The sequence below is a fragment of the Poecilia reticulata genome, chromosome 6 (assembly GCF_904066995.2).
Source record: "Poecilia reticulata chromosome 6, P_reticulata-male-v2, whole genome shotgun sequence".
NCBI lineage: Eukaryota > Metazoa > Chordata > Actinopteri > Cyprinodontiformes > Poeciliidae > Poecilia > Poecilia reticulata.
The window spans coordinates 27,738,417-27,763,954 of record NC_088835.1 but is presented as its reverse complement, the minus strand read 5'-3'; the positions used below and the strand labels follow the sequence as shown (position 1 = coordinate 27,763,954).

At 38.9% G+C, this 25,538-nt stretch overlaps 1 protein-coding gene across 1 annotated transcript in view; it reads right to left on the bottom strand.

Moving 5' to 3' along the window:
- Positions 1-24,456, bottom strand: part of dgkzb (diacylglycerol kinase, zeta b) — a 55,384-nt gene extending 30,928 nt beyond the window's left edge. Inside the window, exon 1 of the mRNA XM_081608294.1 lies at positions 23,480-24,456. Coding sequence (XP_081464420.1) covers positions 23,480-23,637 — 158 coding nt within the window. The 5' untranslated portion in view covers positions 23,638-24,456. The remainder of the gene's footprint in view (positions 1-23,479) is intronic.
- Between the last annotated feature and the right edge of the window lie 1,082 nt (positions 24,457-25,538).

The window sequence follows — 25,538 nt, the reverse complement described above, 5'->3', positions numbered from 1 at the left end:
AGCTTCCCTGCGCTGAGCCGAGCCGCTGATCCAGGACCAGCTCCCTGCTTCACATGTAAATAACCCAAACTCATCCCGATTTAGCTTCCTGGCAGAGGAGACCAGAGCTGATCCAGGATCAGGTTTGTGTTTGTACCCAGAGCGGTAAGCAAATCACCAACAACTGATCCAGGACCAGTTTAACTGCTTAATAGAAATGATCTAAATCAGGCCCAATTAAGATCATGAATGTTCCCAAAGGTCCGTTTGAGTCAAAATGAGTTGATAAAAACCCAGTAAACTGCAAAAATATTAAGCTGTCAGGACCTTCAATTTAAAGGTGACCCATTTTACTTCCTTGAACAGATTAGGACAGGTCTATAGTGGCACAAAACATGTTGATTACATTTTTTGCACAAAACTATTCTGAGATTATCAGAGTTTAGTCTGATCAGTTCCGCCAACTTTGAGCCGTTTTAGGGCATCTTGTCTCTAAATCCAAATAAGCTGCTGCTGACCACGCCCCCCAATTCAACATTTACATTCGCACATGAAAATGGCTGCAAACAGATACGCAATTATACAACCATACACCTTTGAAAAGCAGAAGTGGAGCCTCCTGCACAACCAAGAAGAATGCAGCAAGTGGTTTCTGGATGGTAAGTCAACACAACACTTGCAGTAAAACCAGCTGAACAAACATGCTGGAGTTCAGCTTGGGTTGCTAGGTAACGGGTGGAACTCTGCTGGGGTTGCTAGGTAACGGCGCAGTGCCTGCCCATTTGCTATGTTTTATTGGTTTCATTTTCCAGAAACCAAAACACATGAACTTATTGCCAACAAAAATGCTAGATGTTTTTTTTAAGTGCTTGGGCTGTTTTTAGAGCCAGTAGAAACTCAAATATATAAACATGGAAAACAAGAATTTTCGATAAGTATTGAACATCTTTTCACATTGATCAGCCCCTCTAGGATTTTGCGATTGTTTTTGTGATTTCTTTGCAATCAAAATCACAGATTTTGTGGTGCTAATTTAGTGGTTTAAGTAATTTTGCAATATTAGCACTAATGACAGTAAATGTAACTTTTTGATCGATCATCGAGTATAACTTGACATCAAGTAATACTAAAGCAACAGTGCAGTAGAAGTAAGAAATACTGCCACCTATAGGTGGGAGTTAGCATCACTTAAACTCAATGCTTTGACCATTTGTGAGGAGAAATTGTAATAAATTCACAGACAGAAAAAATGCAGGGATAGGTTGATTTTCTGTTAATTTCTCAGCGGCTGATCCGGGACCAGCTGATCTGCAGCTGCTTTTTATAAATCGCTCTTCAGCAGAGATGAATGGAGCCGCCGGCCGCTCCAGCGACTCCTCATTAACACTTCAAGGCCAAAGCGCGCTGCTGCATTATGGATCCAATTAGGGAGAAAAATTACAGGAAGCGAGGCTGCATGTTAATCTGTCCCAACACGGCGTCTGACTCACGGCTCGTCTTCCTGCAGACAGGACGGGCTGATCGCGGGTTAATTAGACTCTCTGATTCTGATCCTGCTTCCAGATCAGCTGCTCTGATGGGTTTAAGGCGGAAAACAACAAACTGAATTCAGGATGCTGTGAAAACAGAGCTGCGCGATCAGACGATCATGCCGATTACAGATTTATCATTTTTTTCCACCAATTCACTCCTTGGGTTTCAATAGTTAAAAGTGAGCCGCCATCTTGTTTTACAGCTTCTATTTATTTGGACTTGAATTCAGGTGAACTCTATGGCAGAAAGATTAGGCTGCGAATTTACTTGGCCTTCACAAAGTTCTGTTCTGAGCCGCCATTTGTTTTCCCTGCTGCTGATTGGCTGAAACTCCAAAAGCGGAAATGCGACAGACTGCAGTTTCTGCTCCTAGTGCTTTGACTATTCCACTGTGTTGATGCATATTAAGGTAAATCTTGTGTTTGAACTAATAAAATATATTTATTTTTTGAGGGTTTTTCCATTTTTCTTGGACTTCAGCCTCTATGATCCCTAAAACAGCAGGAACTAGTTTGGTTTTTCTTTAAAAAAAAAAAAGCAGGAACTAGTTTTTAAAGAGAGGTTACTATGTACTTTCCAGGTATATTCTGCCATTTTATTGCACAATGTATATATTAAACATAACTTGCAAGAAATTCAACTTCTCAAATTAATGCCATGAAATTGGGCCTCTGTCTCTTTAAGAAGCTCCTTGATTTCCCTTTAACAACATTTTTACTAGCATTGCACTGAGAAGTAGTTCCTATTATAAGCTCAGTGGATAAACGGTTCCACCAGGTGTTTGCTAATTGCTGCTGGCTAGTCTGTAGGAGAAAAAACTCAAAGATTCGTCAAACATGTATGAAAGAATGAAAGCAGCACTCCAGGTATGTTTTTAATGAGGGAGTAACATTGGAAACATGAGTAAAGCTCAAAAAAAGTCGATTAAACCTGAAGGTGCTTCCACATAAGAGGATAAAAATGTTTAACATTGTGATTGTAAAAATATTCTGTGTATTTTGCCATTTATCCTGGCTAGTATTTTTCTTTTTTTTAATGCTTTTTAAGTAGTTTGACTCACTTTCTGCAGCAGATATAAACCAAGATCTGAACCTGTGATTCGTTCAGTTAAAGCCTCAACATAAACAAACCATTTTATGCTCAGTCGTGTGGGTTTTGTTTAAGACATAATCTTATTTTTTTGGTTTAGTTTCTTTGTTTTACAGCTGGGAGACAAACCAGTTTTATATGATTCCAGATGTTCTGTCTGCAGCTCTGCCTTGTTAAACTGATGATAAAAACCTTCAGTTTTTGCATCCTGACCATAAAACAGCGAGCTCTGCTTCATCCGCAGGCAGCAGGAATTCATTTGAGACTCTCTTCTCGCTGCTATGTTTCAATTAGGGGACAGATTTGAAACCTGGAAGAGGCTTAAAAGATCAGCAGCTCCCATTGGGTCGCCTCCTTCTGCTGCCTGGACAGATTAGCGTCAGCTGCTAACAGGAAGGTGTGACTCTCAGATCCTTTCCTGTGCGACGCTTCACTGGGAAAAATGGGAATTTATTTCTTATAAGACGAAAATGTTTCAGATTTCAAACAATGAAAAACGACACTGTAGGAACCAGGATTGGAAACAGAGTTGGACAGAAGTTGTTTTTAAACATTGTGGATGTTAAAAATATGCAGAAGGTCTGAAACAAGCTGGTATTTTCTCAAAGAACTTCTTCCAAGTTCAGTCCACAGAAATTAAATCGCATGACAAATTAGAAGGAGCTCAATAATTTCCATTTGTGTGATTTATTGTTTTTCGCTTCTTCTACTAAAATCTGGATGATAAAAGTCTTCAGTCTGGTGCTTTGGTCTTAACTAATCCTTATTTAGAAGGATAAATTTGTTTACAGAAACTTAAAATTTAATTTACTTGTCATTTCCATTTGTTTATTTTGGATATTTAAAAAGCTTTCCAGTTCCAGTGTTAAAAACATAATTTAAAATTTATTGATCTTTGAGAATATTCTCCTGCGTTATTATTGTGCTATTATCATATCTCAAAATAACATTATCATTTATCGCGATAATTTCTCTGACGATTTATTGTCCAGCAAAATTTGTTATCGTGACAGACATAGTTCAGCTTAAACTTTTTAAACATCAACATTCACAAAACATTCATTCCTCATGACGCCACATGTTTTTGTTAAAGCGCACCAGTCCCTCCTGCAGTAAAACACCACCACATCATGATGCTGCCACTCCCGTACTTCACAGTAGGGATGGTGTTTTCCAGAACCAAACACCAAGGAGCATCATCCAGTTTTCATTTTCCTCTAATCTGGAAAAATGATTCATTTTAGTCCCTAGTCAAGTTCCACAGTGGTGCAGTTGGTAGAGCAGTTGCCTCGCAGCAAGAAGGTTCTGGGTTCGATTCCTGGCCCGGGTCTTTCTGCATGGAGTTTGCATGTTCTCCCTGTGCATGGGTGGGTTTTCTCCGGGTACTCCGGTTTCCTCCCACAGTCCAAAAACATGACTGTCAGGTTAATTGGTCTGTCTACATTGTCCCTAGGTGTGAGTGTGTGTGTGTATGATTGTTTGTCTCCGTGTTGCCCTGCGACAGACTGGCGACCTGTTCAGGTGACCCCGCCTCTCGCCTGGAACGTTAGCTGGAGATGGGCACCAGCAACCCTCCCGAAAATGGATGGATGAATAAAAATAAGTTGTAAGGATCCAGGTGGCTCTGATGCACTTTTAAGATGATGAAACTCTTTTCCTCACTATGAGCCTCATCAGTATCCGGTTCCTCTTCATGCGGCTGCATCCAGTTACAGGGAAACTGATCCCAGATCAGGTGAGAGTGATGGATCGGCTTTCTGGATGGATCGGGAGACAAACCACTGAGGAGTCGGTTCAGATCCGCAGCTTTATGGGTTTAATAAAAACAGAACCAGCCTTCTCCTTCCTGCCTCGGGTTTGTTTTCCAGTTTTTGTCCCTGTGCTGCCATCTAGTGGTCAAAGCCCATCAGCTCAGAGCGTGGAGGTGTTCCTGGTTCCTTTCCATCCTCTCCTCTCCTCCTCGGAGTCTCGGCCTCCCCTCCGGACCCGGCTATTTTTAGAAACAGGGCAGCGAATGACAAAGATAGTCCAGGAAGTGGGTCTGTGTAATCCCTGGGTTCTGACGGCCTCACACATGCTATAAAGGGGTCAGAGGTCGTTCTGCGGGTCTGTCCCGCTCCGATGGACCTCATCTGCAGACGGTTCTGACTCTTATCTCAAAGAGGCGCGTTGCTGCAGTAACCCAGTTCCTCTTATAGCCGAGAAAACCACCAACACACACACACACACATTTCTGACCGTATTAGGAAATTACAGTAACCTCCATTTGCTTTTGTAACCCTCTTTGCTCTTCACCATGACTGACACTTAGCCTTAAAAAGGAAGGAAGGAAAGATAAGAGACAGAAAAAGAAAGATAGGAAGGTAAAACAGAAAAAAGGACAGAAAGAAAAAGGAAGACAGTAAAAGAAAGATAAATAAAGGGAGAGAAAAGAGAAAGGAAAAGACAGAAAGACAAAAACAGAGGAAGAAAGACAGTAAGAAAGACAGAAAGGGAAAAAGAAAAATACAGAGAAATAAAGTTTAAAAAAATGGAGAAAGAGAGAAATAAAAAACGAAACAAAGACTGAAAAAGAGACAGAATCTGAATCCGAGTCAGAAATTTATCTGTGAATCTGTTCAGGTTGGAGTTTTGAACAGATTCTGCAATCAGTTCATAGTCAGAAATCTGTACAAGAATGTCCTAATTTTCATAAATCGATTCAGAATCTGGACTCTGCTTAGGAATCTGTTCAAAGTTGGGAAATGACAACAAATAAGGAATCCAACCCGGAACACAATCTGTTCAGAGTCTTAGAATCCATCAATAATTAGGAATCTGTTCAAATTTAGAGTCCGTTTCTTACTTTGCTGTTTGTCACATTTTTTCTTCTGTTGACAAAAGTTCACTTTAGAAGACAAAGTCTGGAGCTGTGAGCCTCCTTGGTTGTGATCAGAACCAGATGAGAACTTTTGATCCGTTTCAGCCTGAACTCATAACTTCACACATGACCACCAGCAGACCAATAACCCGCGAGCTCAGACACTTCCTCGTGTGTCAACACGGCATTTAGCAAATATCTGCCACACAAAACCTCAAACAAGTCGGACCCGACCCGAAAGTAAAAGTGTTGAGTTTCTGCAGCGAGACGTCGGCGTGCGGCACGAGCCCTGCTGGCCTCCAGGTCGCAGAGTTTCTGTTTGAGGTCTGAGAACTTGTTCAAAGTCTGAACGGCGGGAGGAAACAAGGCGGTGGCGCTTTTATTAACCTCCAGCTTCTGCAAATATTTACCTCAGACACACAGTCACACGGCATGTGAGCCGCGCGGCCAGGAAAATCTCCCAGCATTCATTTCCACTCAAAATGCAGAGAAAACGTTACATATTTCAGATTCCTCATGAGTTTGTGATCAACTCTGGCTGGTTGTGTTTTCCGTTCCCTTCGTTAACGAGCTCTGCAACATTTTTCAAACGCAGCTGCACGGAAACACGGCTGTTGTGTATTTATAAAAGTGAGCTGCTTTTCATTAAAAACACCAGGGGAGCGCAGATGGTTCGTCAGATCTGGATACAAAATGGACAGAAAAATTAGTAAAAATCCTGAAGGTTTGTGTTAAATTGCTATTAAAGCTGCAATATCTGACATTTCTGACATCTGAGTGAAAAATATTTGTCGAAAGCGTCATCCTGTCATGACAGTAGGATACGAGACGGATTATCTGTAAAGAAAAAAATATTAGCCCTCCCTGTGCTAACTTTAAACAACTAATCAGAGCCAGGGGGCGGGTCTTAGCGCTGTCAATCATTTACTTCTCCCTGTCGTGAATGACAAAACTGGTTAGCATAGTTACCAAAGATAAACAGTTTTCCTGTAATGGTGAATCGCTTCTCCGCCATTAGCACATTTAGCAGCATATAAATGAGGTTGATTGACAGCGCTAAGACCCTCCTCCTGCCTCTGATTGGTAGTTTTTGGTACATTTCTTCAGATGGCAATAGTAGCTCAGGGAAGATGTGGAGGAGATCGATTTTTTAACAGATTATCAGTCTCATAGTTAGGACTGTCACAGTAACAAACTTTGCTGGATGAAAAATTGTCCCAGAAGTTTTCAACAATAATATTGTTGTTTTGAGACCATTTTCAAGTAATATAGTGGTCATGGCATAATGACGCAAAAACACAAACTCAGCAATTAATAAACTTTAAATTCTAATGAATTTTTAACCATGGAACTGGAAGACATTTCAAATATCCAAAATAAATAAACAAAAACAACAAATAAAATGAATTAAAAAGTCAAAAAAACAGTTAATTGAGACTAAAGCACCGGACTGAAGACTTTGATCATACAGTTTTTGGTAGAAAAAGAGAAAAACAATAAATCATGCAAATATAAATTATTGAGCTCGTTTTAATTTATCATGTAATTAATTGATTTATTGTTTATTATGACAGGCCTAACCACATAGCTTCTTCTCGTCAGGAATGCTAAGGCTAGTTAGCATGGCCACCGATGAGGGCAGATAAATGGTTTTCCTGTATCTCTAAGTTGTTTCTGCGTCTTTAGTACAATTAGCAGCTCATTCACAATCTTAACTGATACCTTTAAATCTAAACTAAGGCATGGAAATCATTTCCAGGACAGAAGAAAATCTCAGTCCCAGTCACACCCATCATGCCACCTGTCACACAAAGTCCAACAAATTGTATGTTTCCTGAAAGCAGAGCTTTCATGTTGCCTTACATAAACAGACAAACCTGTAAGACAAAACTCAGGGCATAAAAAAAGACACCAGGTCTGTTTTTTTTTCCCTCTGGCCCCGCCCCAAGCTGTGATGTCACAGCAGGTGTTTTCCATCAGGTGTGAGAGGTCAAAGCCCTGCAGTAGTATGAGAGAAGTTGGTGGCGGGATTTGGTTTCAGGCTGGAACAGAATCAGAGCTCAGAGCGCGAAACCCGAACCGCCTGCAGATCGGAGTTCATCTCTGAGGAAACATAAAAACACTCAAACATTCACACAAAGCACACCTGAAATTATTAATCAGATTAATCGTGATAAATAGATTAAAATCAACTAATTTAATAATTGATTAATCGTTAACGGGAGTATAAAGACTCAAAAAAGTCAGTTTGTTCAAAAAACAACAAATGTAGCGCAGTAATTACGACAAAACTGTGCAAAATAAATACACATAGTCAATGTAAAAACCTTTGACATTTAGAACAGAAGTAATTATTTATTACAGTAAAGCCGTATCTGGTTGTAAATATATTTAAAAAATAAAATTGCGTCTCAGTCTCACGATGAAAACTGACGAGAACAACAACTGAGAAAAGAGAGAAAACTGTCATTCAGACTTAGTCAAGCTGTCTTCTACCTTTCTGGTATTTTAGGACGATTTACAGACATTCACAGTCATTTTTTCAGCTGATTGTGGTCAATAAATAAGTGGGGGTATAAACGACCGAACAGCCTGGGGGAAAATGATGGAAATATTCAGGTCTAAATCAGGGATATCTATAAACAAATCGCTGAGACTGACTCACATCTAAATCAGGCCAACAAACCGACTTCTTAACTCAGGTTTCAATGAAAAAAATTTTTTTATTTTCTTCAGAAATATGACAGAACCTTTAAAACAAACCAACACAGGCCAGACCACTAATCTCATTAGTTGTGAAGCAGCTTTTCTGATGTCAGTAGCTACGTTTCTCCTACAATCAGCCGTTTCCCAGCTTTTAGAAATGCTATTTGTTCACATTACAGCAGAACGTGACATAAAAACAAAGTATGCATTCCCACCAGCCAAGTTTGGTCCACTTTAATCGAACTCCAGTTCATCTGTGTAGAAAGTCTGGTTCGTTTTTGGAGGAGTGAATGTGCAAATCGAACCAAAACTGTGAACTCCGGTCCGTCGAAAGATCTAAAAATGGTGTGTTTGAAGTAAATATAAATGCAAGCAGACCGTAGACCGTTCCATAAGCAGGAAGTGAACTATATCACATGGCATTCTGGGTAGATACAACAGGAAAAAAACAAAAAAAGGCGCTAGTCGAGTGTTTGCGGGAGAAATGTGCCAAAGACAAAAGAGAAATCCTACAACCGCTAAAATCTGACGCTTCGGGATTTTTGTTTACTTTTCACGTAATTTCCTTCGGTGGTTTCTGGTACAGCGCCCCCACAGGTGAGGAGGGTAAAAGGTTTTTAAAGGGTTTGGATTAGGGGTGCACCAATTTATCTGTGCCAATTTCCTTAATTTTGGGAGATCGGTGATCGGCCGATATTTATATGAAAGCCGACCTTATCCACCGATCTGATCTAAAAATCAGCCACTGTCCTGTTTTGTGAGAGACTGACAGACCGGCCCACCAGGTGCTGCCAATATGTTTGGAGTTAGCAACATTTCAGACAAAAAATAGCTGGCATTTACCAAAATCGGAATTGGCAGGTCAGGCTTTTTAAATATTGGTAATCGGCAATCGGTAAAAAAAACTGCAATCGGTGCAGCTTGGATCATTTGACACAAACTAGTGTGAAAGTGAATCGCAGAAACTGGAAATATAACAAATATTTCAATCTTTGTCCCCAATCAAACTGAGTCTATTGGAGTAGAAAACACCTAAAGCGTCACGTTAATCCCGGATTAAATCCAGATTGATGTTCCTGCTCAACCTGTTCAGGTTCAGGGGAAAGTCTGTTTGTACCCTAAACACCATAAATCTACCGAAAACCACAACAAGAACGCCGGTTCTCTAAGCTAAATGGACATTTACAGCCTGTTTGCAGGCAAACAAGCTGCTTCAATCAAAAGGGCAGAAACGTCTCAGCAAATTGAGGAACCTCACCGCTTCTTTCCTCTTCAGACAAGAACTTCAATCTCACGCAACACAAAGTTGCAAAACGTCTCAAAGTGTAGCTGAGATCTAAAAACTCAGCAGCAGACTGTGGTCAGGTGGAAACAGCTCAGAGTTTTCACCTGGGATCAGAGGAAGACAGACACGACCTCGACCTGACAGAGCCCAGCTCCTGCCGAGATCCTTCAGGATCACAGCGAGTGAAGAAGAGCTGCACTTCCTCCGACTGTCGGCTCTCATCAGCCACTCCACCCACGCTCCAAAACAGAGCAAATACTGACCAGCACAACTTCACAGAAGTAAAAAAATAAACTATTTCATTAGAAATGTTTTTTAAAGGAAGATAAGTTTTCTAACTGAGATCCCAGAGAAATGGGAGGAACAAAGAAATCAGAAAAAAGATCAGCTTCAGGGCTGAACAAAGCTCAGACGGCGGCATTGTGAACAAAAACCAGCCGTTTGGACGGCTGAGTGCTCGTCTGTGGAACAGGTGATGACAGAACAGGTGAGATGTGTTCACAACGCAGCATTTTGAAACCCAACTTATTCATTAAAACTGAAAGTAAGCAGCTCAGATCCGGTCCGTCTGATCATTACTGATAAACGCTCCGACAACAGATTTAAGATGCACCGACGTGAACGAGTTTGACTGCCGGTGATTCAAAAATGAGGAATGAAGAAGGAGAGAAGAGGAGAAGAAGCCTCTGTAATTACAAACTTTAGATTTATTTTGAGTTTAACAAAATAAACTCAAAAATAAGCAAATAAGTAAGCAAATAAATCTGAGTGTCATCGGCGTAAAGCGTGATCAGAAAACAATCAATCATGCGAAGAATCTAAAAAAAGGGCCGTAATGTTTTACTATTAAATGTCAAAACTATGACAGCTGGATAACACGGTTCAATAGGATTTCATTTCACAGTTTACTAACGAGTTAATTTTTAAAAAAAAATGTTAATAAATGTATGTCTGGAATGAAGGCAAAACAGAGTGAGGGAAAAGAAGAACAAGAGAGGTTTTGAGTTGTTCTTCACCTGATTTTCAACATTATTTTCCCGTCTTTGCTTTGGCGCGCAGCAAATTCCTGAAAGTTTAATAAACGATAAAAACTGGAATTACTTTGTTACTTTCAGTTGACTGTGATTGATATATAAGTGAGGGGAAATGACGAAATAGACTGGGGATAAATGATGGGAAGATGGAAATATTCAAATCTAAATTAGAAACTGACTCGCATCAAAGGGACTCTGAAAAATCACATCTTTAATCTTTAGCTCAGGTTCAGGTTTCAATTGAGAATTAATTTTAATTTTCTCCGGAAATATGACAGAACCTTTAAATTAACCAACACAGATCAGATTTTTCTTTGCATTAGATGCGAAGCAGCTTTTCTGATGTCAGTAGCTACATTTCCCCTACAGCCAGCTAGAAAATGTTTGGATAATATTTTTCATAGGTAAGTATATATCATGTAGTGTACTTTATGATATATTTAAACTACATTTCCTACAGCGGCAATTACTGGTATGTAAAATTAAATTAATCGTCTAATATAAAAAACTACATTTGTTTCATCCTCTTTTGCATCTCGACAAAAAAGAAACTCTTTGTAATAATGACACTTAAATGTGAAGCAGATGTTATTAGAAAAAGGTCTAAAAATCAACCCGTCAATCAATCAAGTTTATCTGTGTAGCTCATTTCAGCAACAAGGCAGTTCAAAGTGCTTCACATCGTAAAAACACAAAAATACAAAGTCATGTCGTCCTCTGTTAGAGGTTTGACTGACAGACCGGCCCACCTGGACATGTTAACCCAGCTGGGTTTTCTTTCTATATTTGGCAACAGTTCAGACAAAAAGAGAAAAATAATAAAATCAGTATCGGCTAAAACTGTAACCGGTAATCCGTGATCTACTTCATAGATCAATAGAGAATACAAATTTTACATGCATCAAAGTATCAGCAGATTTCTCAGCTTTATTTGTGTTATTTGTGATAGAAATCGAATAAGAAATAAACATTTTAGTGACATATTCATGCTCATCCTGGATTTGCATGGTTGGTGGATATAAATCAACATTTATGGTGCCTGAAAGTGAACAGAACTAACTATAGCGTCCAAACAGCTGGACTTGTTTACAGGTCAGAGGTGTCCAACGTTTCGCCACTTGGGCCAAAATCATCAAGTCAGAGGTACTTCTGACCCAAAAAAAGGTCAAATAAATAAGTAAAAAATAGAAAGACTAAAATAAAATTAAGCAGGGAGATTTTTTTTATAGAAAAGAGATGTTATTTTCATTGTAGATCCAAAACTTTCAAATAATTTGACACATTTTCTGGATTAAAATAAATTTCACCTAGTTTTCATCTGATTCTTTTCAGTTTGATTGAACAAATTTATTCTGTTACAAGAAAAAGATTTGAGTCACTTTCTTTCAAAAACAGTTGCTATATTTAGCCAAGTTTATTATTATTACTTATTATAAAAGCCTGGTTCCAAAAAGACAAATATGTAACATTTTCTATTGTAAGAAACAAAAATTGGTTATAATTTTACCCTGATTACGAATAAAAAGTTTGGTCAAAGTTTTATCCTTCTTGAATTGAAGTTCAGGGCCACAATAAAATCCCCCAAAGGCCAGAAACGGCAACCACGCTGCGGACACCAGGTCCTAGGTGTTCATTAACAGATCGATAAGACCTCGAAGGACCCGCGCGATCGAAGCCTATAATCAATGGTGTCTAAAGAGAAGTGGGCCGCGGACGCAGCCCTGAGGTACAGCACAGGTCAGACTGACTGACTGAAAACGACAGCCGCTGATGCTTCAACAGAAACTGATCTGCAGATCAGCTGAGTTGATAAATACCCTCAAATACCAACAAATCGATCGACAAAAGAGATAAGAAAGTAGAAAATGCCAGTTGAGATCAAACAAGCCAACTTGCATGCAAACCGAAGAAACGTTGGTCGAGAATTACTGCACAAAGTCAGCGAAAGGCATGCAGTTACCCATGCATACAAAAAGACAGAAAACATGTCAGGATCATCAACATGCAGGTGGTTTTCTGACTGACTGCTGAAAACGAGAGATTATTATTAGTTTAATAATGATTTTTGTTTGTCAGGCGGTTTTTTGTGCATTAATTTCAAACTCCAGACAGTATCATCTGGGCCGATCGGGTCACCACTTCTACTTTCTAGAGGCGCCGCTGCAGAACGCCTGTGAGAATCCTAATGAGTAACATGCAATCACGTAAAAGCGTGAAGTGGACTTACAAACAGTTAAAGGTTAACATCAATATGGAGATAAATGTCACCGTGTTTAAACATCAGCAGCTCCGTTTCAAAACAGGAAATATTCTTTACTAAACTGTAACGTCTGATCATTCAGCGTAAGGATAGAGAAAGAAGATAAACATTGAAAAAACTTTGAGAAATTACTAATTTTACCTCATTTGCTCAGATTTTACAATCATCTCAATCAGTTTTGCTGTAGTAGCTTCAGATTGGTGTTCGTGTCTGTTTTTATGGGGATGTTTTCTGAAAGAAAAAGTTTTGAAATGCATAGTCCTGTCGCAATAAGCAATAAATCAATTAATCGCGAGATAAATTAAAGCAAAATCAATAATTTCCATTTGCATGATTTATTGTTTTTCCTTTTCTCTCTTTAAACCAAAAACTGGATGATAAAAATCTTCAGTCTGGTGTTTTGGTCTCAACTGACCTTTTTAAAAAAAATAAACAAAACAAAACAAAAAAACAATTTGTCGTTTCTATTGTTTTGTTTATTATTGTTTTATTTTTGATAATTTAAAATGTCTTCCAGTTCCAGCGTTAAATGTTTGCAAGAATTTAAAGTTTATTTATATCTTAGAATGTGTTCTTGCATTTTTATGTCATTACCATATTATTACCTGAAAATAGTCTCAAAACGACGATATTATTGTTATCACAATAACTTCTTTAGCGATTTATCGTCCAGTAAAACTTGTTATTGTGGCAGGCCTCCCTACAAACCCAGACCTCAGGTTGGTTGAAGTGAAATCTGGTGCAGTTCGAAGGCCAACCGGACCAAAGCAGGAAGTGGTCTAATGTGAAGGGGATTCTGGGTAAAAAAAACTAGCATCTAGCATTAGCAGTGGAAATAAAAGCAAAATCCTACAAAATATGATGTCACTCCATTTTTGTTTACGTTTTGTGAAGAAGGAAGTTGAGCTCAGCGTTTTCTTCAGAGGTTTTTATGTTGTTTTCTGCAGCGATTCTTGGTGCAGCGCCCCCTCAGGCGAGGAGGGGAACATGTTTTTCAAAAAGTTTGGATTATTTGAAACATTGCAGTGTGAAAGTGAATCGCAGCAGCTGAAAATGTAACAAGTGTTTACATTTTGCTATCAGGTGTGAAAACCTGAATAATCAGACCAGTAAAAACTATTGATCTTCTGAGAAACTGAGTCGATTTCATGTCGTTTTGGTGCTGGAAGGTTAAACCAGACATTATTAGGCCTCCTGGTAGTTTATATTTCCAGTAGCAGCAGCCAAAGGAAGCGGCAGCATCGTTCTCCTTTGAATCCATCGCTTGTTTCCGGAGCGGATCAGGAAGGAGAAGAGGAGGATGAGGAAGAAAATGAGGAGGAGGAGTGGAGTCCACCTCCCCGTCCTCGGAGAGCGCTGCAGATTGAATCCTCTTCTCCGGAGTCCAACGCTCCCAGCAGGCACTAAAAATGAGCGCCTTTAATTAATTGCTCTGCCAATCCATTAATAGCAGCTATAATTAGAGGACCATGGGAGATCGCTGGCAGATTAAACGATCCAGCTGAATGAACCTCAGGTTGCACTTGTTACCTTTTTTATTCACCACAGAGACTTTCTAGGACCTCACACTTTCCTTTCTAACAGACCGCTATGCTTCACACTTCATCATATTTCATAAAAGTGTGAATATTTTCAGTTGACGGTGGGTCTAGTGCAACAAACTGCGAGTCTCTTTAGTACAGTAAAGGCAAAACCTTTTGCTTTTTGACGGCTCCTGCTAACCATGATGACAAAAATCCAGTTTGTGACTAAAAAGCATGCTGGTGTGTTACTCAGAGGTCCCTGCAGATCAGGGAAGTCTCAGATCTGGGAACACATGAGCTCAGACGCACGCGTGTCCTCTGCATGTGAACGGCTCATTTAGAGCAGCTAGCATGTGGGTCAGTCCAGCAGGCGGTGAATCTGTTGGGTATTTTCCTCATTTAATGCATCAGTTTAGAGTCAAACAACGACTGGGTGGATTAAAACTAATAGTTATAATTGTATTGCTTAAATTTAACCCTGTAAACAAAGTGGCTGCAGTGAATTAAAAGCTTTTCTTTATTTCTTTATTTTTTAGCATTGTTGCTACACCTTTATTGAATAAACGGTGGAGAAATGCAGTGAAAATAAAACTACCGACAGTTTTAGGGGTTTTTAAATGTCATTAATTGGAATTTATCATGAAAACCATAAATCAAAATCTTATTATGATTACGATTAATGATAAACGATACATGGCCCAGCTTAACTGTTGTTTGCAGCAAGAAGACCCTGGGTTTACATGTTCTCCCTGTGCATACATCAGTTCCTTCTCCAGCTTCCACCAAATACATGACTGCTAGGTGGGGCTGAAACGATTAATCATGATTAATCGATTGTTGAAATAATTGTCAGCTAAATTAATAACTGATTAATGTTAAACTGGAGTTTACAGACTCAAAACAAAGTCATTTTGCTGAAAGAACATATTCAGAGCAGTAGACAAGCCAAAGTTGCATAAAAATATTTATATTAAGATGATGAGCCTGTAAACTTGTTCTACCAAAAACTCCTCAAGTGCCAGTTTCAGTTTCACCTGTTTATTGCATTCAGGCAATAAAAAGTCTTTGTTCTTATTTTGAGAATAAATTAAATTATTTGTATATTTTCACCCAATACTGTTTAAAATTATCCTAAGAGGTTTAATGAAAAATCAGCAGAATTTGCCAATTTTTAATTGATTAATCAATTAATCATTACAATAATCGATAACTAAAATAAACTGCAGCCCCTCTGTTAGTCTCTAATTTGGCTCTGTGTATGTTTCTCTCCCATTGAAGGACTGCTAATAAACAATACAGACAAAGGACTGATGCATTTGTCTTCCCTTTGCAAAGACAAAAAGAATCCTAAAAGTTATTTCAGCTTGGATCAGGGGTGTCCAAACTTTCTGTCACATGAGCCAAACTCATCAAGTCAAAAGTATTCATGTGTTGAGAAAATTAAAAAAACTAAAATCAAGCAAATGAAGTAGTTTGATTGTTTTTGTTTTGTAGGAAAGGAATGTTGTTCATCACAGATCCAACATTTAAAAGGATTTTGCACGTTTGCTGTATTAAAAGAAAGGCATCTGGTTTTTAGCTTCTTTTGGCTCCGTTGAAAAAAATGTATTCCCAGTAAAAGAACAGGATCTGGGTCTCTCAAAAGGCTAGACAAAAACTCTCTGGATGTGTATGACTACATTATAAATTATAAAACAACAACTTCCAAAAGTTCCACATGAAAGAGAACTTGTGAACATAACTGTAAGGAACAAAACAACAATACACTGATATTTATTTATTTTACAAAAAGGCCAGAGAAGAAAGGGGAACACACACGCAAAAAGAAATACCGATCTCCATGGGAGTACAACGTGTGAATTGGAAAACAATCACAAAGAAACACACATAGTTTGTGTTGTACTTTTCATATCATAAAGAAAATTATGTCCGTAATAACTTTGCCCTAAAAAGTAATCTGCATCAACTGCCTGTGCTGGACGGGACAGATTTTCTAACTGAAATTGGAGGCCACAGAAAATCTGTCTGGGGACCACAAATGGCCCCCGCGCCGCACTTTGGACACCCAAAGATAAACCCATCAGGTGCAGATTGTGTTTCATCGCCGGTGTTTAGTTCCCCATTTCTGACAGAAGCTCACAGAAAACGACTCCGTCTCATCTTATTCAGGTTTAGCTTCACCAAATTAGCATCATGTGAACCGTTTCCTCTAAATTCATCTTTCAAAGTTGCTCCACTCACGTCGCATGTTGAACGAACCACATGCATTAAAAAGCCTCGTTAAATTCTGATTGGTCAGTTTTGTTTTACTCTGTTTCCCCATGAGGGGAGTAATTGTTGTAATGCTTCATAAAACGGGAACAACAGCATTCAAATGAAACGCTTCAACGACCAAACACTTCAGCAGGTTTTAAAAAGCATAATTTATGTTAAATATGAGAAATGTAAATGTGTTAATTCCAAACTGATCCTCAGTTGTCTCCATAGATCTTCATCCTGCAGCCAATAAATATGAATCTAGACCAAAAATAACTTAATGAATGGCTTTAGATGTGAAAATGAAGAAGTTAAAGGTATTTCTGTGGAGGAAGCAGAAAAACCAATCAAGTAAAATAAGTTCAAATTAACATTTCTAATATTTCCACTGACATGAAATTCACACAAGATGTCGGTAGCAACCCAAGTAATCGACTACTGGGTTGGAAATTAAAGCAATTAATCCACAAATGAAGGAATGGATGAACACAGAGACAACAGGAAGAAGTATTGAACAGATGGTACTAAAAGTACTGATGCACCGATGTGAAAGGTGGGCCGACGCAAATATTAAAGGGGCAGTACACTTTTGCACAAAGTGCAATTTCATATCATAATCAAGTAACTATGTTACTTTCAGTAATTATATAAATGCTATATATTCTAAATATGACTTAAATTAAATTTAGCGCCTTGAAATTGGGCCTCTGTCTCTTTAAAAATTCCTGCTCTTTTTGAAAATCTGCTTTCAGGAAGTCATCACAACACTTCTCCTCTCAACCCTTTAACAACATTTTTACCAGCATTTCACTGAGAAGTGAAATGCTGGCGAAATGCTTGGTTTTTGTTTCCTTCCTGTTCAATTCTTATTTCCTGCATCATCTCAATTCACTCCTGTGACTTCCACTGTGGATCAATTTGCCTGATGTGCTGAGCAGGTCCACCAGGACCACCAATTGCTGCTGGCTAGTCTGAAGGAGCTGCGCCTTGAAGGCGGGGCTAGGTCCACCCAGGTGTTTTGTTCAGCTGAATGGTTGCCATGGAGACTAAATGATTTCTCAAACACACATGAAAGAATCAAAGCAACACTCCAGGTTTGTTAATGAGGAAATAAGATTATATGAAGTGTGAACTGAATACAAATTTCCAAAATGTAAGCAAAAAATTATTTCACTAATCACACCACCTTGTTCAATACCTCTGTAATTAAAACTTGTTTAAAAATTTAAACAGTATTCCTCCTGATAAGTGCAAATGAATTTCTGCTTTCTAAATACTGACAGATTTCAGCAGGTTTCTTGGTTTTTGTTTCCTTCCTGTTCAATTCTCATTTCCTGCATCATCCCAATTCACCCCTGTGACTTCCACTGTGGATCAATTTGCCTTGATTTCTGTGTGACTTTACATTAAAGGCGCCATTAGGAATATTTAAACTGAGAAAAACATTATTTACTTTACCCGCTGTAAATTATTTCTTAATTTCCTGTTAAAAAGTTTCTAATTTCAAAGAATAATCCTGTCAACAGTCCTAACTTCTCAAGTTTGTTGTCTGGAAGTTCAGAGATCAAACATTTTGATGATTTTTAACCTTTGTCTGTTTTATTTGCACACATTTATCTGCCAGTAAATGAAAAAAAGGAAGCCAGTTATGATTGCTAAAAATACCAAGAAGGAATACGGGTCAAAAACGGTTCAAATGGTCAAACAGAGACTTCAAATCCAACAATAGCAACACATTTTAGCTGTTAATTAAGTCACTTTCTAGAAGGAAAGGCTTCCCAGGTGTTAAAGATTTTAATCTTTTCTTTTTGTTTGCATGAATTGAAAAGTTTTAGGGTTTCGGTTTGTCCTTTGGACCGACTGGCTTTCATATTATTGATCATTTTTCTTCCCTTTTAGATGCATACAAAGGAATTCCTGGTTTATAATTAAAGCAACTTGTTCATACCAGATCCGATTTATCGCTATCTTTTCTAAAAAAGAAAGAAATGACGAATGACAGAAAATATTTTCAAAAAGTGGTTTTTATTTAAATAATTCCTTCTGTTCGTCATGCATCAGAGTAATCGGGCCAAGCTGTAAGAATTTTTGTTTAGTTATGAGAATATAGTGATAATATTAGCAGAATTAAAATGTAGCCTGGCTCCAATATTCGGTTGTAAAGTTGACCTGAATTAAAAGTCCAAATAAATACTGTAAAACACGCTTCTCAAACAATATGGCCGCCGTGGACGCGCTGACATCACTCTGAAGTACAATAGGAAAAAAACAGATTTCCCAAAAACAAAGTCTTCAAAAATTCGATCGATAATCGATTTATCCCCCTGCCCTACTATAAAGAGTCTGATACGTTTTAGTTCTTTTTGGTTTTTATTGAATTTGTTTCAGGTTAAAGTAAAAAAACAACAACTCTATGTGAAAAAGAAAAGAAAAAAAGGTCAGGAAACTGAAGCGTTTGTCTTTTTTTGGACAGCAGGTTTCCGGATCTGGTCTAAGCTGCATTTACAATCTTTTTATAGTTTCTGTGGTAAAAACAACTAAAAAACACCCCCAAGATCAGATCCTATCTGTAACCGTTTTCACTGAAGCTCCGACTCTCTGCAGCACTAAGCTCCAGCTGGAAACATCTGGATGAAGATGAAAACCACAGCAGGATCGTTTCTCTTTTCCTGTGCAGAGGTGTCCGCCGACTGTCACAAACTAATTTCACTGTTTTCCTAAGGGGTCCATAAATCTACCGATTCATTTTAGAAACGATTGGAGTAGAAGCATCATCATCATCATTAGGAAAACATCTTTCAAGCTGTAAATATTGAGTTAATCTGAAAACGATCGCCTCTGCTGGATTTTTCGCATGTAAACCTCCAACTCAAAAAGTTTCCAGTAAATTAAAACTTCAAGCACATTGTTTTGGAGCATCTGAATCAGCATTTAATTATACAAAACGGCAAAAGATGATGAAAAGTTTCCGAATCGAAGCTTAAAACAGCAGAAAACAGCGGAGGCACAAGGAGAAACTGAAAAATGTTTTGTAATGCGAACCGTTATGATGGGAAACGAATTCATAGAAACTAAACTGGTGACAAAACGTTTAGTTAAACAATAATAGAGAGCGGAGGAGTCGTATGGTAATTCACAAAGAGGCTGAAACGTCAAATGAAACTAAATTCAGAGTCATTATCTTCTAAACATCCGGTTTCAACTGCTAAATGGGATTTATGTCGTTCCTTCAAAGGAATAATGCAAAATCCAATAGACAATAATCTATAATTAATACGTTTGATAAAATGAGTTCCGATCCAGAACCGCACAGCATTCTGGGGGATGTAGGCAGAAGAAATGTTTTAGCTACTCAACCTCTCACAGCTAGCTAAAAACTGTTGGTGGAATCAACTGACTCTCTCACTCGTTGGTTACCTAGCAACTCTCTCATTCTTTCTGGTTACCTAGCAACGGCCTGTTGAGTACGTGCAGCAGCAGTTTGAAGTTCCCCCCAAAATATTCGGCAATGTTGCCAGACTAGGTCAGTTTCTGTTCAGCTTCTGAGCTCGTTGGGCTGGAAAAACCAACTTTGGTGGATTGTTAAAATTCTGACTGTTCTTCACAACAGTGGCTGGTTTTGAGGAAAGTTTCGTATGTAATTCTTTCAAAATAGTTGTCACTGTGTGGCAGAAAACCACAGAACTTTTAATTAAATGCAGTGTTACTGCACATATCTTGTAAGTTTATTTTGAAATGGCTAGAATCTGTTGAATGTGACATAATCAATGAACAGTTATTGGTTAATCAAGTGTCACTACTGTAAAACAGAGATTCCAACATGATTTAAAAGGACAAAAAACCAATAACTTCATATTGTTTCCAAAGAAAATTGACTATCACTTCATTATTCTCAAATATTTGAAAATTGTCTCTATTGCAAAAAGATACAACTCACAAATATAAAAGTACAATGTTTTCAAAACAACCACTAGATTTTTTTTAAAAAAGAAACATATTTGGGACGCCCCCCTACAGATTGGAGCCCTGGGCTACTGCCCCAACGTCATGCCCAGTTTATGTATAAAAACATAGCCACCACCAAAACTTTTATGTTTAATGCCGAAATATTGTGCATCTCTAATATAAATGCAGTTCGGCTATGAAGTTAACATGGAGAAAAAACATCAATAATTCATAAGAGTAATTCATCTTTTAAAATCTCGAACACAGAATAATTATTTTCCGTATCAGGTTTTCACAGTTACCCAGACCTGAAACACACAGAGCCAAATTTCAGGTTTTCTAGGAAATCTGACATTACAGATAACCGATGGATCAAACAACTAATCAAATTCCACAAAACAGCAACAACTACGCAATAAATTGAGTTTCTTTTTACCCACAGTAAAATAAACCTGTCAGCCATACACTGCAAAAACACAAACCTCATAAAGTACTTTTGGTCTAGTTTCTAATGGAAAACATCTTAGTACACTTAAAATATGACAGATTTAGGAGCTTGTTTTAGGTCACCAATTCTTTATTACAGATTTAAAAACTTACTAGTTCTACTAGCAGATAATTTTACTTATAACAAGACATTTTTAGAATGTTTTAAATGATACAACCTGCCAGTGGAACTGTAACTTTTTGATCAATATTAATATTATTGTGCCTAAAAGTTACTTGGAACTTACTACACTCGATTTTCCTTGATAGCAAATATATAAAAGCAAATTTTTTGTGTTCACTTAATATCTGTACGTCTATAAGTCAAATTCTGATTCTGTACGCAAACTTGGCCAATAAAGCTAATTGTGAAAATCTTTTTTAATTTTGCTTTTTAATACTGAAAGTTAAACAAATAGCCTGAAAGCTAAAAACTTCCCAGATACCTGCATCATAACACGATAAACCGGCTTAAAGTTTCAGCCCTCATTTAGAGGCAGAGTTGTAATAAAGCTAATTATTTCAGCATTGTGTCGTCTTTTCTGAATGTTCGTCTCGACAGAGGAGAAATTCCTGGGTTGTCATGAAAAGTTTCTGTTTCAAGCTAAACTGCTGCTCTTCCTCCAGACGTGAAACCGTCAGAAACATGTGGCAGCTGCAGCACCAACATGCTGCAGCATCACAGCTGGATGCAAATCAAAACAGGACCTGCAGGTTATTTATGACCTGACGTCTTCTGCTATGATCACGGTTTTACTTTCATTACTAAATATATTTCTTGGCCCCTAAAGGTGAGGAGGAAAACATTTACACTTTCAATGATCTATTATGCGTTTTAAACATATTTTGTTCCCACGCTGGCTCAGCTGTATTCTTCTTAAATATTTAGAAAATATCAGATTCACTGTAACACAGACTGCTACAGATCTTTCCTGTCAACAGTTATCGCCATCTACAATAACTATTTGAAGGATTTTAATTAAGATGAGTTACAACAACATTTAATTTCCCTTTGGGGTCATATGAAATGTTTTTCTTCCTTCAGGTTTTATTTCCGGTTATTTGGTCTGAATAAAAATCTCTAAAGATTAAACCCATTTCAATTACTATTTCTACTATTTGGCAGTTGTCTTTAATTGTTTTCTGGACATAATTTTGCCTGTAATAAGTTTTCAGTAATTAAAGATATGTTTATATTGTGTTTTCTACCATCTGCTGCATATTTCTGCTCACGCTCCAGGATTGAACGTGTTTAGAAAATGTTCTTTTCTAATTCAAATTTAATCAATCATTTTTTTCAATCAATTTTCGTCCAATGCAGTTTAACTGACATGCAAGTAACTTTTCAGCATAGGAGTTTGTTTTAAGTCAATAATTTCTTAAGTTAATATAAATGGAAAAAAACAACAACTCAACTGACAGATTATTTCGCTCAGAACAATAAACTTTCCCTTCTTATAAGTGAAATAATCTTGTGGAGCAAGTACATTTTTATCAATATCACGTAATTATTTACTTAAAAGAAGCTCCTGTATCTTGCTAAAAAGTTACTTTTAAATTAGCTTTGCCTTATTTCAAGTCTACTAAGATATTTGCACTAGTAACTAGACAGAAATACTTGCTAAACTTTTGTGGTTTTGCAGCTGTTCTCTTTTTATTTCTTGAAAAAAATGTCTGATTTCTGCTCAGATCGGCTTCAGTCAACCTGTGTGTATTTGTTGCGATGCTCCTTGTTCATGTCTGTTCTTACGTAATAAGTTAAATAATTTGTTGTAATTACAGGTGCACCGATGGCAGTTTTCTGGCCGATCACTAATTACTGATCTTTTAAAAAACCTGACCTGCCGATTCTCATTTTGGCCGATATCACTTTCTTTTTTTTATCTGAAATCTCGCTCAATATAGCAAGATAAAGTTGTTGAATTGGCAACAGTGGAGTGACTATTGTTAACCGTAGACGTGCAGACATGACCTGGTGGGTCGGTTTGTCAGTCAAACCTCTCAATGGAGAGCCGAAGAGGACAGACGCTGATTTTTAGACCTTTGCCGAGGTAGATAAAATCGGCTTCACATGTAAAAAAAAAATCGGTTGATTATCGATCTCCAAAATTAAGGAATGAATCAGTGCACCCGTAGCTGTAATGCTACTTATTGTGTGTTCCCATGTTATAAGTGAAATTATCTGCCACTGAAATTAGAACTTTATATCAACATCAGGAATTACTGACTTACTCCTACATCTTGGTGAAAGTTAGTTTTACATTAAATCAAGTATACTAAGATATTTGAACCAAAAATACTTGCCAACATGTTGTGTTTTGCAGCGTCCTGGCAGCTTTTGTGATAACATTTTAGTTTTGCAGTGTTCTCTTTATATTTTCTGATAAAAACGTCTAAAACCTGCTCAGATCTGTCAGTTTACGCTCTGTAACCCTGTGGGTTTCACTCAGCCATGTGTGCATTTGTTGCAAAGCCGCTTTTCTGAGGAGCTCATCAAAAAGGAGCAGAAGAGGAGGAACTCACTTCCTGCAGAAGATCCTGAAGCCGAAGGTCCTGCTGTTTTGCTGGCAGCTGGGCGCCGGGGCCTCGCAGGGCAGCTCTGCGTTGGAGGCTGAGGAGGACGATGCGGAGGTGACGGGCTGCTCCTCCTGCTCCTCCTGCTGCTCCTCCTGCTGCTCCATGTCCTCCTCCTCCGCTCACAGGCTGGGCTGGTCCGGGGTCAGCTGCTCCGGGCTGCACGCAGCCATGCTGACAGCTGCTCAACTTTCCACTGACAGCTCTCAGACACAGGAAGTGCAGCTTCAGATCTTCCGCGTGCTAAGATCTTTCACAGCAGGAAGCTGAAACTCTCAGTTGTTGTTTTTTTGTTGTTGTTGAGGAGGTGGAGGTAGTTGGGGTAAAAATGGGGGTGGGAGGTTGTTGGTTTCTACGCTCACTTCCTTACTTCCTTCCTGGTCCTAACTAACCCTCCCAGCCGGAGGAAGCCTCTCTCCTCTGCATGCTCTCTGAACACAGCTGCATATCCAGGAAGTTTCCAAACAAATGAAGAGGAAAAACTCGGGGCTCCTCTTCCTCCCAGCTCCTCTTCTTCCTCCTGGGTCGACCTGTTGCTGCTCCTCTTCACAGTTTGGCCGAGTCCAGCGTCTCTGCTGCTGCGCTTCACTCTTTTCTCTTGACTTTTTATCTCAGCTCTCTGTCTCTCCCTCTCCTTTTCCTCCCTGACTCCGCCCACAGCCCCGCTTCTCGGCTTCCGATTGGCTGGTTTCAGAGAGGTGAGCTCTGCTGCCACCTGCCGGCGCCCTAGTCGCCCTGCAGGTACAGAGAGGAGACCTAAAAAGAAAGGAAGCTAGAGGAGGAAAGTAGTGAACTCATTTTTCCAGGAGACTCATGTTTCGTTTTCTTTGTGTTTACTAAAATCGGAAGTTTCAGGTGAAACTAATCGTGCTGCTCCTCTTCACCGCATGAGTTTGCTCCTCTTCACTTGGATCGCATCTCTGCAGCTCGGCTCGGTTTGCCCTCCCACATACGTTTTACATAAAGATGGTAAAAACATCCCACACTGCAGTGAAGCAGAGGTCGCGCGGCCGCACCGAGACCCACGCACGCTTCTTCACCGCATGCACGTGGAGGCTTCATCCCCCGGGTTCCCGCTCTAAGGAGGAACCGCACCGTGAGATGAGGCAGGTTATTTTTGACAGCCAATTAAAACGGAGGTGCAGCGGGCAGGAGGACGTTTAGCTTGAAAAAAAAAAAAAAAAAAAAGATCTCCCACATGCGCTGGTGAGCGCACACAACGCTAGAAATCATAAAATAAATAAATAAATTTTTAAAAAATAAACAACAAAAAAGAGAAAACTTTTCCAAATCCTCCAACTGTATCTGCTACAGTTCAGAGAGGAACAGCTACGTAATATGTGGACACATTTTCATTGCACAAACAGCTGTAAAAACACAAAAAATGCCGACTTGTGGCGCCCGCTTTAGCCTAGCGCCCCCATGCATCACATATAAGGGCCGCAACGCACAGAGAACAAATGACAGCGATGAATGGCTTTAACGGCCATTTAGCTGTGATTTCCATTATTACACAAATTAAAATTACAACAATTATTTTGCTAAATGGAAACACCATCCATCCATCCATTTTCTTGCACCCTTGTCCCTCAGTGGGGTCTGGAGGTGCTGGTGCCTCTCCAGCTAGCGTACAGGGCGAGAGGCAGGGTCACCCTGGACAGGTCGCCAGTCTGCAGGGCAACACAGAGACACACAGGACAAACAACCATGCACACACACACTCACACCTAGGGGCAATTTGGAGAGGCCAATTAACCTGACAGTCATGTTTTTGGACTGTGGGAGGAAACCGGAGTACCCGGAGAAAACACACGCATGCACAGGGAGAACATGCAAACTTAATGGAAACACCAATATCAAAAAAAAAAAAAAACTCAGTGAAAAGTTTTTTGCACCAGGATGAGGTGGTTTTTGAACCTTATGGAAACATTACACGGCTGCACAGTGGCGCAGTTGGTAGACCTGTTGCCTTGCAGCAAGAAGGTTCTGGGTTTAATTCCCGACTTCC